The sequence below is a fragment of the Thalassophryne amazonica genome, chromosome 3 (genome assembly GCF_902500255.1).
Source record: "Thalassophryne amazonica chromosome 3, fThaAma1.1, whole genome shotgun sequence".
Lineage (NCBI taxonomy): Eukaryota > Metazoa > Chordata > Actinopteri > Batrachoidiformes > Batrachoididae > Thalassophryne > Thalassophryne amazonica.
The window spans coordinates 125,327,787-125,342,493 of record NC_047105.1 but is presented as its reverse complement, the minus strand read 5'-3'; the positions used below and the strand labels follow the sequence as shown (position 1 = coordinate 125,342,493).

Sequence of the window (14,707 nt, the reverse complement as noted above, 5' to 3'; positions counted from 1 at the left end):
GCAACTAATCGATGACTAAATTAGTGGACAACTATTTTAATGATCAATTTTAATCGATTAACTCGATTAGCTGTCCGAGTGGCTGGTCTCAGAAGATCTTGGAGGTGAACATGCTGGATGTGGAGGTCCTGGGCTGGTGTGGTTACACGTGGTCTGCGGTTGTGAGGCTGGTTGGATGTACTGCCAAATTCTCTGAAACGACTTTGGAGACGGCTTATGGTAGAGACATGAACATTCAATACACGAGCAACAGCTCTGGTTGACATTCCTGCTGTCAGCATGCCAATTGCACGCTCCCTCAAATCTTGCGACATCTGTGGCATTGTGCTGTGTGATAAAACTGCACCTTTCAGAGTGGCCTTTTATTGTGGGCAGTCTAAGGCACACCTGTGCACTAATCATGGTGTCTAATCAGCATCTTGATATGGCACACCTGTGAGGTGGGATGGATTATCTCAGCAAAGGAGAAGTGCTCACTATCACAGATTTAGACTGGTTTGTGAACAATATTTGAGAGAAATGGTGATATTGTGTAAGTTTTAGATCTTTGAGTTCATCTCATACAAAATGGGAGCAAAACCAAAAGTGTTGCGTTTATATTTTTGTTGAGGGTATTAAAATGTGTACATAAAATATAGCTGTGACAGACTGCCGTCCTGTCCAGGGTGGAGCTCGCCTCACGCCCAATAACCCGGCCCCCAATGACCCTTAATAGGTGGAAGCGGGTATAGAAGATGGATGGATGGATTAAAATATGCATACCAACAATTCTGTCTGTGTATACTGTGCATCCAGAAAGTATTCACACACCTGCACCGTTTCAAAATTTTTGTTACATCCTCATTCCAAAATGGATGAAATTCAGTTTTTTTTCCCTCAAAATGCTACACACAGTATCCCATAATGACTGCCTGAATTCTTTTGGATTTTTGCAAATTTATTAAAATTTAGAAAACTAAGAAATCACATGGACTTGAGCATTCACAGCCTTTGCCACGAAGCTCAAAATTGAGCTCAGGTGCCTCCTGTTTCTGCTGATCATCCTTGAGATATTTCTAAAGCTGAACTGTAGTCCAGCTGGGGTAAATTCAGTTGATTGGAAATGATTTGGAAAGACACACACCTGTCTGCATATAAGGTCCCACAGGTGACTGAATATCGGAGCATAAACCAAACATGAAGTCAAAGGAATTATCTGTAGGCCTCAGAGACAGGATTGTCTTGAGGCACAAGTCTAGGGAAGAATACAGAAACATTTCTGCTGCTTTGAAAGTCCCAACAAGCACAGTGGCTTCCATCATCCATAAATGAAGACGTTCGGATCCAACAGGACTTTTGCTAGAGCTGGCCGCCCGTCTAAACTGAGCGATCAGGGGAGAAGGGCTTTAGTCAGGGAAGTGACCAAGAACCTGATTGTCACTCTGTCACCCGATGGTCACTCTCCAGCATTCTTCTGTGGAGAGAGGAGAACCTTCCAGAAGAACAGCTTTCTGTAGCAATCCACCAATCAGGCCTGTATGGTAGAGTGGCCAGACAGAAGCCACTCCTTAGTAAAAGGCACATGGCAGCCCACCTGGAGTTTGCCAAAAGACACGTGAAGGACTCTCAGATCATGAGAAACAAAATTCTCTGTTCTGATGAGACAAAGATTGAACTCTTTGGTGTGAATGCCAGACATCATGTTTGGAGTAAACCAGGCACCATCCCTACAGTGAAGCATGGTGGTGGCAGACTCATGCTGTGGGGATGTTTTTCAGCGGCAGGAGCTGGGAGACTAGTCAGGATTGAGGGAAAGATGAATGCAACAATGTACAGAGACATCCTGGATGAAAACCTGCTCCAGAGCACTCTTCACCTCAAACTGGGGCAATGGTTCATCTTTCAGCAGGACAATGACCCTAAACACACAGCTAATATATCAAAGGAGTGGCTTCAAGACAACTCGGTGAATTTCCTCGAGTGGTCCAGCCAGAGCCCAGACCTAAATCTGATTGAACATCTCTGGAGAGATCTGAAAATGGCTGTGCACCGACACTCTCAATTCAACCTGATGGAACTTGAGAGGTGCTGCAAAGAAGAATGGGCAAAACTGCCCAAAGAGTGCACCAAGCTTGTGGCATCATATTCTTGAGGCTGTAATTGTTGCCACAGGTGCACTGACAAAGTATTGAGCAAAGGGTGTGAATACTTGGGTGTCGGTGATTTCTTAGTTTTTGTTTTTTTTTTTGTTGTTGTTTTTTTTATCTGTAACAAATTTGCGAAAAAAAAGAAATTCTTCATGTTGTTCTTATGGGGTGTTGTGAGTGGAAATTTCAGGGGGACAAAAATAATTGATTCCATTTTGGAATAAAGCTGTAACGTAACAAAATGTGGAAAAAGTGTAGCGCTGTGAATACAACCACAGTCTTAGGTACAGTCAATTTAAAGTTTCCATATCCCCTAACCCGCATGTCTAAGTGGGAGGAAGCCGGAGCACCCAGACAGAACCCACACAAATACTGGGAGAACATGCAAACGTCACACAGAAAGGACTGGGTGAGAAGCGATCCAATGACCTTCTTGCTGTGAGGCACCAATGTTAATCACTAAAGTCCCTGTAATGCCCCCAGTTGGATTATTTTTCTTTGTTAAATGACATATTTCTGTGGCTGTTGCTTTAAATTGAAAGTAGCTGCTGCTGGGCTTCACCCCTTTTACAAAGAGAATTGCAAACTGATGTGAGTTGCCATCTGGTGCAAATGTTCAAAGTGCTTTACAGCGATGTCTCACATCCACTCAAACCCACAGCAGTATGAGTGTGCTGCCATGGAAGGCACTCAACTGAACACTGGGAAGTTGGGGATTAATATTGGTCACTTTTTCTCTTTCTCAGGGAATTGAAACTATTACCTATGGGCCCAACTCTGCTTCTCTCACCTTTTAGGCGTTACGTTTTACATGCAGCCTTTTGTAAAGGCTGAGCGGTCTCTGTCCCTCCTGAGGGACAAACAGACATACGTCACAGAAGTTACGAGTTGTTGCAGGCCTAATTTTTACTTACAGAAGGTTTTCTACACAAACAAAGAATTATGAGACTGAGGATGTGTCAAATGAAAACATAATTAACTGTAAATGATGGATTATGAGTGATTTTGCACAATATGACCACTTTAAAATAAACTCACTTTAGCAGGAAAGTGTGTGTAGTCACATTCAGATGACATTGTAAGGACTGTATGTTTTAGCTGCTTAAAAAACAAACCACCAGTCTTTTCTTCTCCAGATTACCTTTTCATACATGAGGTTATTTGACTGTATTATAATGTTGCATTTAAATGTGTAATTCCGTTTCACTTAGTGTGTTTAAAGAGCTTCAGTTTCACTGTAAGTGAGTTGGAATGATGATGTTTCAGAGAGACTTTGAAAGCATTCACCAAAGTTGACTAATTCTGACCCTCCAGGTCCTTCAGAAACTAGGAAAAACCTTTGAGACCAAGGACGAGCAGTTTGAGCAGTGCTCCCACAACCTCAACAAACAGCAGGTAACACTTTACATCTTCTACATGTTGATGGTTACTGTAAGATGACTCCAAGAAACTTCACTCAAGTGTTAACTGTACGAGGTCTGTTAGAAAAGTATCGGACCTTTTTATTTTTTGCAAAAACCTGATGGATTTGTATCACATGTGCTTGCATGAGCCAACCTTGAACCTTCGTGCGCATGCGTGAACTTTTTCACGCCTGTCGATTGCATCATTTTCTGGTAAGCAGCCTTTGTGTGAGGACATATGTAGTGCGCTCGGGGATTTTCATTTCAAGGAAAAAGATGGAACGACTGGAGCAGCGCTGCATCAGATTTTGCCAGAAACTGGGCAACAGCCAGGTGGAAACCATTCAGATGATTCAGACGGCTTTCGGTGACTTTTCAGTTGTGTGACTATCTGAGAAATTGTGGAAGAGGTGGGCATGTCGCAGCATGTGCTGTGAGACTTCAACACAGAGGCGCTTTTGCTCCGCCGTTAGCAGCAGCATGAATTTCGCTCCAACTCTTTTCATGGCCAGATCTTCTGTCACAGTGGAATGTGCCGAAAAAGTGCTGATGTCCACCTCTTCCGCAATTTCTCAGACAGTCACACGACGGTCCCGCATCACCACAGCGTTCACTTTGAAATGATCTGGTCATTTCAGCATGTTGATGGCCCGACCGGTAGCGTGGCTCGCTCTCCACCGTTGTGCGGACGTCTTTTAAACCGGTTGTACCGCTCCTTAATCTGTGTGATGCCCATAGCATCGTCACCGAAAGCCGTCTGAATCATCTGAATGGTTTTCCACCTGGCTGTCGCTCAGTTTCTGGCAAAATTTGATGCGGCGCTGCTCAGTCGTTCTTTTAAGCCTTGCTCCGACTGAAATGGAAAGTTCTGAAGTGCCACACCACACAAGAAGAGACAATCTGCTTGGCCTTGAAAATGGGGAATACTGGAACAATTTGCTACTTTTTTCTTGTTTTTGTAGGAATGCTGCATAAACACCGCTTATGTCTCTTCTTCATGAGTATGTTGCTCAGTACTAAAACATACAAGTGTAGTCAAGTATTTCTGAATCAGCTTCTTTTTTTTCTTTTTTTTTTGCTGACATGAATTCAGTCAAGGTTTCATAGTCTTCAACAAGTGAGTTCCACTGTCAAGATCAGTGAAACTGACAAGGAGCAACGGGAAGTAAACTAAACCACCGCAGTGAACACATCAAATGATGTGATTTTTATATATATATATATATATATATATATATATATATACTATATATATATATATATATATAATATGAAAATTCAGCAAGGTATAGCTTCTGTTATACCTACCAATTCTAAGGTACAACTCTACTAGTGTCATTGATGACCTACTTAACCCTAACTATGAGAATGAAATTACAAATATTATCCATCAGAATTAGAGCTTAAAAAGACTACAGAAAACAATAACAAACTTTCATACTTATAGAGTTGAGCATTATAGATGAACAATTTAGAACAGCCATTTTTGGACAAACGGGATGATTTTAACACATATATTGTAAAATTTCCTTATATGAGTAGTAACATACTGAGTAAACCCACATACGGTGTTACACCTCCCAACGTGTCAGAATTGGTCGAATCTGTGATAATTAACAAAGTTTTTCCAATAGACACCATAAACTTACTAGTAGATTAGTTAAACAAGGGGAGGTGATGGTCTAGGGGAGATGATGATTTAGGGGAGGTGATGGTCTAGTGGTTAAGGTGCTGGGCTGAGACCAGAACATCCTGGGTTCAAATCCCCGCCTGACTGGAAAATCACTAAGGGCCCTTGGGCAAGGTCTTTAATCCCCTATTGCTCCCGGTGTGTAGAGAGCGCCTTGTATGGCAGCACCCTGACATCGGGGTGAATGTGAGGCATAATTGTAAAGTGCTTTGAACATCTGATGCAGATGGAAAAGCGCTATATAAATGCAGTCCATTTACCATTTAAACAAGGGTTTCTGTATGACAAATTGGTTCTTCAGTTTTAAAAAATTTTTTTTTTAATAGATATCAAGAGATAATATCTAGTTTGGGGTTTCTGTAAAAAAGCATGTGTATATGTACATACACAGTGCCAGTCAAATGTTTGGACACACTGGCCTAATTGGAATCCTATATACATCTAAAACTTCAAAAATTATGAGTGTTGTCTTTTATGTCTCATAATGTGAAGCGGCCAAGTGGTTAGTGCACTTGGTTTCAATGTGGAAGGTTCCGGTTCAAACCCACCCCTAATACATTTCTTCATGTAATGGGGAGTTGCACCAGGAAGGGCATCCGGCATAAACCTGTGCCAAATCAACATGCAGCTCCACTTTGGATTTGCTTGTGGCGGCCCCAAGTAAAAACAAAGGGAGCAACCAAAGGGACTTACTAGTGTGAGGTCTTCAACTATTTTGGCTAGAAGGAAAGCGGTTTGAAAACATGTTGTTTTTTTTGTTTTTTTTAACCACAAATTTGCTGCCATTCATATTGGTGGCTGTTGCTAAATTCAGACTTGGGGGAGGGGGGAATATGGCAGAGAGAGACGTTTTGGACTGTTCGTGGGGTCTCATCAAGTTTGGGAGCATGCGTTGGGCCATGCATCGCTTCAACCACCACACAGCAGAACCACTCTAGCTCCTGGTTGGCAGGCAAAAAAAAATGTCCAGCCCTACCTTCCAAATGTATCCATCCATCTGCAGCAGCCAGGTGTACCGTGTGGGGATCCCCTTGGCATTTTCCAATTATTGGTGTCCTTGGCACTGAGGCACTTGCACACCGGGTCATGTCTTGAGAAATGCACTATATGGCCATAATGCTGTAGCAGACATTGTGTCATGCTGCATTTAGTATGCTTCATCCGTGTCTGAGTAACCATTTGTTTGCCACAAAGTCATTTCGGGTTTACCCAAGCTCTCACAGCATTCAAACGTCCAAAACCCTAAAGACTTAGACCATCATTATCTCAAACACCTCTGTCCAGCAACCTCAAGACTCAGTAAAGCTCTTCACAGATGTGTCACAGGTGTCTCTTGATGTCAGAGGCCATGATCCCAGATACACTGTTGAGATAAGTTAATCTTCTTTGTCATCACAAAGAGAGAGTCTCTGCATACATAAAGGTATCGAAAGCCTGAGTCTTAATTTTGATTCAGCACATTCGCAAACCGTGCAATTGTAATTCATCACTCTGCATATCACGTGCCACAATCTGGGCATCCATTGAGTCCACAAACATCAGAGCTTCACCTGTTAAGGTAAGTGAGCCTTACTTCATTGACGCAAGTTGCTGGACTGAACCCTATCCAACACCCAGTCCATGCAAGCATTGGACAGAGTACATAGAAGCCAGAACATATCCCTGATGAATGCTGTAGTTCATTCAAAGAATTCCTGCCTCCACTTCACACAGCAGTGGCTGTCCAACAACATACTGGAGATCTCGCTGATTCTCAGAATGTCTGACAGAGCACACCAATCATTCAACGTGCTCTAGCTAAACTCAACATTCGCTGATATTCAGAGAGTACTTTGCAGAACTAAGATAAAGCCGGTAGTCAATTTATTATTTTTCGGCATGAAGCCAGACTACTCTGCTCACCAAGCAACAAGTAGTTCAAATGAATCCTGTTAAGAATGACCCTTGTATGTAGTATCATGTACAGTAGAGGGTGACACGTGAGTAGATTTTCACTCCTGTCCCATCCCACTCTTGGTAAATGACTCCCACTCCTGTACCACTCCCATTTTTTTTTCTTTTACTTTTTAGGCAGTACACTGAATTTGATTTGATCTTCTCCCCATTCTTTTTTTTTTTTTTAGATTACTTTGTGTTCTGCAGTTTTATTTCAAAAGATATGGCAACAGGAACAGTTAATATGTGGTAATATAGGGAGGCACTTATTGCCTAATTCCAAATAATAAAAAAAAACATATAAAGTTGCATTTTACTAATTTACTGAGCAATTGTTTCCCTTAAAACAAGGCATTACTTTTATGGTTTTAAATTGCTAAAACAATAACAACAAACCGTGCCAAATAAGAGAACTGTCCTAGATGAACAAAAGTGCATAAAGGCGTCATTACCTTCACAATTCACATACTGTACCTGAGTTTTAGAAAAAAGAAAAAGTGCATATGATGCAAATTTTAAATAAAAAAAATACGACTATATCAGTCTACTTTTTCACTCTTAGCACAACTTGAAATTTTGTCTATTGCGAGAAAACACTGCCAGAAACTAATTAGAGAACTCTCAGAAGCATCACGTTCAACTAACAGCTAACACATTCTTAACTTAAATGTTGCTATGTAAGAGCAAAAGTGCATCTACAATTTTCTGGACTGAGGTGGTGCACCTCTCTTCCATTTTACAAGCGCATACAGCATATTAACATCATCACACTCGACTCTCCTGAAGTTCAGTAATATTTGCGACTTCCCTGCCAATTTCTGTGAGCTTAATAGATAAGTCGTTATTTATGACTTTACGTTGCAAATCATTTTAACACACTGGTTTGTTGCTGGTGTTTGCTCCTTCCATTGCTCTTCTTTGAATTCCGGCAGAAAGCAGCGACCAGAAACACTGTTGGCTTCTGGGCCGTGTCGTTCTTTTGACTTACAGTGTAGGCTCATTGAAAGAAAACTACAGAATGGCTGGCACCAGTCCTTGTTTTCTTTTTTCCGATAGTTGGTTCCTGGGCCCATCTTCTCCCATAACTTTTTATCCTGTACCGTCCCACTCACGTGATGAATAGTAAAGTTGACTCCTATCCAGTGGGAATCCCACGGGAATCCTGTGACCCGTGGGATTCCCGAAAAATGTCAGCCTCTAATATACAGCACAGCATTGTGATCCCTGTGCAGTTGTGCAATCCAGTGGAAAGCCTTTCCTTTCAGAGAGGGACATCAAGGACCTTTCTCCCACTTTGTTGGGATGGTGTAGCTGTCTCCCAAATGTAAGTATAGCTTGCTTTGCAATGTCAGGAGAACAGCATCTCTGCCAGCTGAAGAAATTTAATCCCATTGCCTGTTCCTTAACCCACCCTTTGCTCTTTCACCAACTTTTGGAATCCAACAGAAATTTGGTAGTTCACATCTTAGTGGTGACTCAGCCACAAGAACCATCGCACGTGGTAATATCATGACAGGTGGATCAGCTTTATACCGTGCAGCTGCTGAAAGTAGTCAGCCCAACATGACAGTGCAACAGCGCTGCCATGAGTGCAGTGGGACAAGGTCTGGGATTGGAAGAACATCTGTTGAAAGGAATCCTTTGATTCTTCTGTAAGCAGGCAGAGAGTCACTAAAGCACAAATGTGTCACCTGCTCAGATTCTCTTAACAAACACCTTGTCCGCCCTCAGTGCTGTCGCAGCCTTTTTTCTCAGCTCCTTTGAAATCTCTGGTTTTCTGTCAAGCACAACGTGTTCTGTGGGTGATGTTCATTGTGCCCGCACAGATGAAACACTTCTGCCTGTGAACTTTGGTAACCCCAGTGCAATCCCTGGCAGCTTTTTCTCACACATTCGAATTTGGTTTACTAGTCTGTTCATTTTGCAAGCCTCCACAAAATGCTCGCTGTCTCCCTTGGAAAAAGTCAAGCTGGATTAAGTCTGAGATGCCGAGTTGATGAGAACAACTGAAACCTCAGTAAGCTACAAGTCTGTGGTCAAAGCTTGTGATCTCGGCACTTCCATACAATCTGCAGTTCTGCAGGAGTCCTCAGAGTCTTCCCATGTGAATATGATTGATCTCATGACCGGTGTGGCTCCACTGAACAATGAAATCAGGATCCATAAACCCGCAGAGCCTGACTCTGCGCTAAATCAAGGTGCTTTGAACCATTTTCACCACCATTGCCAGATCTGTGGGGATAATACAGCCCTCATAACCAACTCTGTGAGTATCTGTTGTCCTATTAAAATCGTCCATGATAAGAGAAGTGTCACCTCTTGGCCAGTTATTATTCACACAGTGAGGCTGTGAGTAAACGTGTGCCTCATTGATGCGTGACTCGCTACGTTTGGACTGCCAACTGACGGGACATCCAAAGAATGCCTGAACCTAATTGTTAATTATGGGGTGGTATCTAACACCATAAGGAATCGGTCCACCGCAGTAATAGGGCGGTGCAGTCTCATTTGAACCCCTTTGTGATATCGCAGGATTTGACCACTTATGGGAACAGTCTGCCGTTGCGCAATACTAACGTAGCATAACTTCACACGGATAAATGGTGTACAGTTTTGTTTTTGGCTGCAATCACTGAAGCAGTCGCAAAAAGTGCAGGGCTGTTTTGATTCCCAGTGGAGAAGGGAAGACGAGGCAAATGGGAGAGGTCGTATCGGTAAGTGTTAGCCTACACACCTTGACAAGTAGCTGCGTTTTCTTGCCTGCACAACCGCCTCAACATGTTTGAGCTCCGGGTCATAAACAAACGACAGCACGTGAAAATTCAGTAAGGTATGTCTTCTATAATACATTCTAATTCTAAGGTGGAACACTACTAGTGTATACTAAGGTATATCTAAAAGATCAGAGTAGAGCCGCTTAGCAGCTTGGTCTTGAGAACCAGGGATGGTCCACATGTCCACTTTCCACCGCATCGTCACTTTTTCTTTGCTTTTTCACTTTGCGTGTAATTTGCCCAAAAAACTCAAAGAAAGTGACATGGGGACATACAAGGGCTGTTCCCGAATGTAGGATTATTGCATCATATGTGTCATATTTTAACCATTTAGCGCCCTTCTTCAAAACGAGGAATGCGCTGCCCAATTACTACTCCCTTGGTGTGCCGACCATTAGAGTGACCAGGCCAAAACCAGGTGTATCCGATCACTGAGATCTGGCTGCTTCCAGATGTATGGATATCAAACTCTCTTGGAAGATGCTCATCCTGGCTGAGCAAAATCACATTTCACAATCCACTGCCTAAGATTTGAACCAAGGAGCTGTTGTTCAGTGGACCATTTCTCAGCACTACACCAATTGCCCTCTCCAGAGAACTGACCTTTGTTACACTCTGGTAGTTTCTTTTTTCAAGACATGAGGGTCCAAATGGTTTTATCCTCCATCCATTCATAAGAAATGCCATCCTGCGATGGAAGAGCAGCATCAGAGTTACTCCCACAGAGTACCGAAACAAACCATCTTTTCCTGTGTCAAGCTTTGGGAGTAGTTTTACACTGTGCCAGTTTGAGTTTGGCCACATTGAAGCCAGTCACCCAAATGTGAACGGGCCGGTTATGTGCCCTGTGGCTGTTGCTCAAGGACAAGTGCCTTTGTGTTTTTCAGTGAGAGGAGCATGAGGAGGTGTTCAGATGTCCTGAAAAGGCTACATAGAAAATTATTTGTGCAAGATTTTCATTGAGGATTATTTAGTATTTCACACACAAGATGCCCTTCCTGATGCAATTCTACAGACATGGAGAATGAGCTGGTGGTCTTGATCTGGGAACCTTCTGGAAACAAGTGCTCCAACCAGCTGGCCACCATCAGTGATGCCGGTAATGCGTTACTCTAATCTAACCACTTTTTTTAGTAATGAGTAATCTAACACGTTAATCTTTCCAAATCAGTAATCAGATTAAGGTTACTTCTCCAAGTCACTGTGCGTTACTATTATTTTTTCTTGTGGGTCGATAGCAGCATTAAACTTGGTCCGTGAGCAGGGGGTCGGGGTTCGACTGCACTGCCCACTTTAAGTGAGCTGTGAGCTTTTCATCCGCGGTTTTCTGCAGCAGCTACGACTCGTCCTCACCTCTTAAAACATGGTGACAACAGCACACCTGCACTGAGCTTTACAAAGACATTTTTATGCTTTTTTTTCCTCCTTTATTTAGAATTCTGAGCTGAGCTGCTCCGTATCTGCTCGCTAAAAACAGCTGATCCTCCGCAACAGGTCAACAACTAACACTATTTTCCACTCAAATGCACCTAAACTCTCTTTCTGAAGACCACATGATGTGAAAACGCAATAAAACTTTCATACCTGTAAATCTGGTCATGTTTTCTGCATAAATAAACGTCCATTCTTTGTGCTCAAACACCAAAGCAGGGGCGACTCCAGATGGAATGGGGGGGTGGGGCAGGGATGTGCCCCCCACAACACCTCTAGATTAAAGGTCGAGTTTTGAAGCTTTTTTTTACTACTACTATTACTACTACTAATACTATAATAATAATAATTTTGACAAGTAAAATGTTTAGAGAGAATTTAAATGTTAGAAAAATGTTAGAAAGAATTTAATAGTTACATTTATAAACATGTAGCTTAGAAATTGCATGTTTTACTGTTACAGTGCTGTCAACAGTTAAATATGAGGTCAAGAAAGAGGTCTTTATTTTATTTTTTATAAAACAAGTATTTATTTTCATTGAAGTCAAGAAAGGGTGACATAAAGTGAGTTTTGGCAAAACAAGTATCATTGTCATGTTGAGGTGGCAGAGGGTTGTTGGCAGCTGGGGAAAGTAACTAAAAAGTAACTAGTAATCTAACTTAGTTACTTTTACAACTGAGTAATCAGTAAAGTAACTAAGTTACTTTTTCGAGGGTAATAAGTAATTGGATTACTTTTTCAAAGTAACTGTGGCAACACTGGTAGGATGTGACACTTGGTTCACGGTCTCTTCCATTTTTCAACAAGGAAGCAGAAGGACACATCAGTCTATTATGAGTGTTTATGTTCTTAAATGAACAGCTTATGTAACAACGGTATACGACACAGTACTTATGGTATACTAACAGCTGATCCTCCAACGCGTCAACAACTAACACTATTTTCCACTCAAATGCACCTAAAACTGTCTTTTTGAGGACCACATGATGTGAAAACGCAATAAAACTTTCTTACCTGTAAATCTGGTCATGTTTTCTGCATAAATAAACGTTATCCATTCTTTGTGCTCAAACACTAAAGCAGGGCGAATCCAGATGGAATGGGGGCATGGGGCAGGGATGTGCCCCCCAACACCCCTTGATTAAAGGTCCAGTTTTGAAGCCTTTTTTACTACAACTACTAATACTACTTAATAATAATAATAATAATTTTGACAAGTAAAATGTTTAGAGAGAACTTAAATGTTAAAAAAAATTTAGAAAGAATTTAATAGTTACATTTATAAACAATGTAGGTTAGAAGCAGAAATGCCAGTAGCTTAATGCTAACTTTAACATTGTCTCCATCATTGTCTATTGTCCATAGACATGCTAATGCATTAGCTCGGCGTTAGCATAAAAATACATCTGTCAACTGTTTTCAGAAGACCAGAACATGTCAGTTTAACATAAAAAGGTAAATATTTCTCACAGACATTGGCTCTTTAGGGTTTTAGGTGGGGAAAATTAAGATAAAGCGAAATAAAATGAATGAAACCAACGAAGCAGCAGCTCGAAGCATTCCTTCACTGGTTCAAGATTCAATGCAAAGCTCGGTTGATTATGGAAGACCCGAAACATTTGCTGTAAAACTAAGTTATTTAGCAACTAATCGATGACTAAATTAGTGGACAACTATTTTAATGATCAATTTAATCGATTAACTCGATTAGCTGTTCCGAGTGGCTGGTCTCAGAAGATCTTGAGGTGAACATGCTGGATGTGGAGGTCCTGGGCTGGTGTGGTTACACGTGGTCTGCGGTTGTGAGGCTGGTTGGATGTACTGCCAAATTCTCTGAAACGACTTTGGAGACGGCTTATGGTAGAGACATGAAACATTCAATACACGAGCAACAGCTCTGGTTGACATTCCTGCTGTCAGCATGCCAATTGCACGCTCCCATCAAATCTTGCGACATCTGTGGCATTGGTGCTGTGTGATAAACTGCACCTTTCAGAGTGGCCTTTTATTGTGGGCAGTCTAAGGCACACCTGTGCACTAATCATGGGTCTATCAGCATCTTGATATGGCACACCTGTGAGGTGGGAGGGATTATCTCAGCAAAGGAGAAGGTGCTCACTATCACAGATTTAGACTGGTTTGTGAACAATATTTGAGAGAAATGGTGATATTGTGTAAGTTTTAGATCTTTGAGTTCATCTCATACAAAATGGGAGCAAAACCAAAAGTGTTGCGTTTATATTTTTGTTGAGGGTATTAAAATGTGTACATAAAATATAGCTGTGACAGACTGCCGTCCTGTCCAGGGTGGAGCTCGCCTCACGCCCAATAACCCGGCCCCCAATGACCCTTAATAGGTGGAAGCGGGTATAGAAGATGGATGGATGGATTAAAATATGCATACCAACAATTCTGTCTGTGTATACTGTGCATCCAGAAAGTATTCACACACCTGCACCGTTTCAAAATTTTTGTTACATCCTCATTCCAAAATGGATGAAAATTCAGTTTTTTTTCTTTTCCCTCACAAATGCTACACACAGTATCCCATAATGACTGCCTGAATTCTTTTGGATTTTTGCAAAATTTATTAAAATTTAGAAAACTAAGAAATCACATGGACTTGAGCATTCACAGCCTTGCCACGAAGCTCAAAATTGAGCTCAGGTGCCTCCTGTTTCTGCTGATCATCCTTGAGATATTTCTAAAGCTGAACTGTAGTCCAGCTGGGGTAAATTCAGTTGATTGGAAATGATTTGGAAAGACACACACCTGTCTGCATATAAGGTCCCACAGGTGACTGAATATCGGAGCATAAACCAAACATAAGTCAAAGGAATTATCTGTAGGCCTCAGAGACAGGATTGTCTTGAGGCACAAGTCTAGGGAAGAATACAGAAACATTTCTGCTGCTTTGAAAGTCCCAACAAGCACAGTGGCTTCCATCATCCATAAATGAAGACGTTCGGATCCAACAGGACTTTTGCTAGAGCTGGCCGCCCGTCTAAACTGAGCGATCAGGGGAGAAGGGCTTTAGTCAGGGAAGTGACCAAGAACCTGATTGTCACTCTGTCACCCGATGGTCACTCTCCAGCATTCTTCTGTGGAGAGAGGAGAACCTTCCAGAAGAACAGCTTTCTGTAGCAATCCACCAATCAGGCCTGTATGGTAGAGTGGCCAGACAGAAGCCACTCCTTAGTAAAAGGCACATGGCAGCCCACCTGGAGTTTGCCAAAAGACACGTGAAGGACTCTCAGATCATGAGAAAACAAAATTCTCTGTTCTGATGAGACAAAGATTGGAACTCTTTGGTGTGAATGCCAGACATCATGTTTGGAGTAAACCAG

At 41.9% G+C, this 14,707-nt stretch overlaps 1 protein-coding gene across 1 annotated transcript in view; it reads left to right on the top strand.

The window, feature by feature from the left end:
• The window catches only part of bin2b (bridging integrator 2b), a 72,266-nt gene that overhangs the window by 18,125 nt on the left and 39,434 nt on the right, over positions 1-14,707 (top strand). Inside the window, exon 2 of the mRNA XM_034167414.1 lies at positions 3,441-3,521. Within this exon, the coding sequence (XP_034023305.1) occupies positions 3,441-3,521 (81 nt within the window). The remainder of the gene's footprint in view (positions 1-3,440; positions 3,522-14,707) is intronic.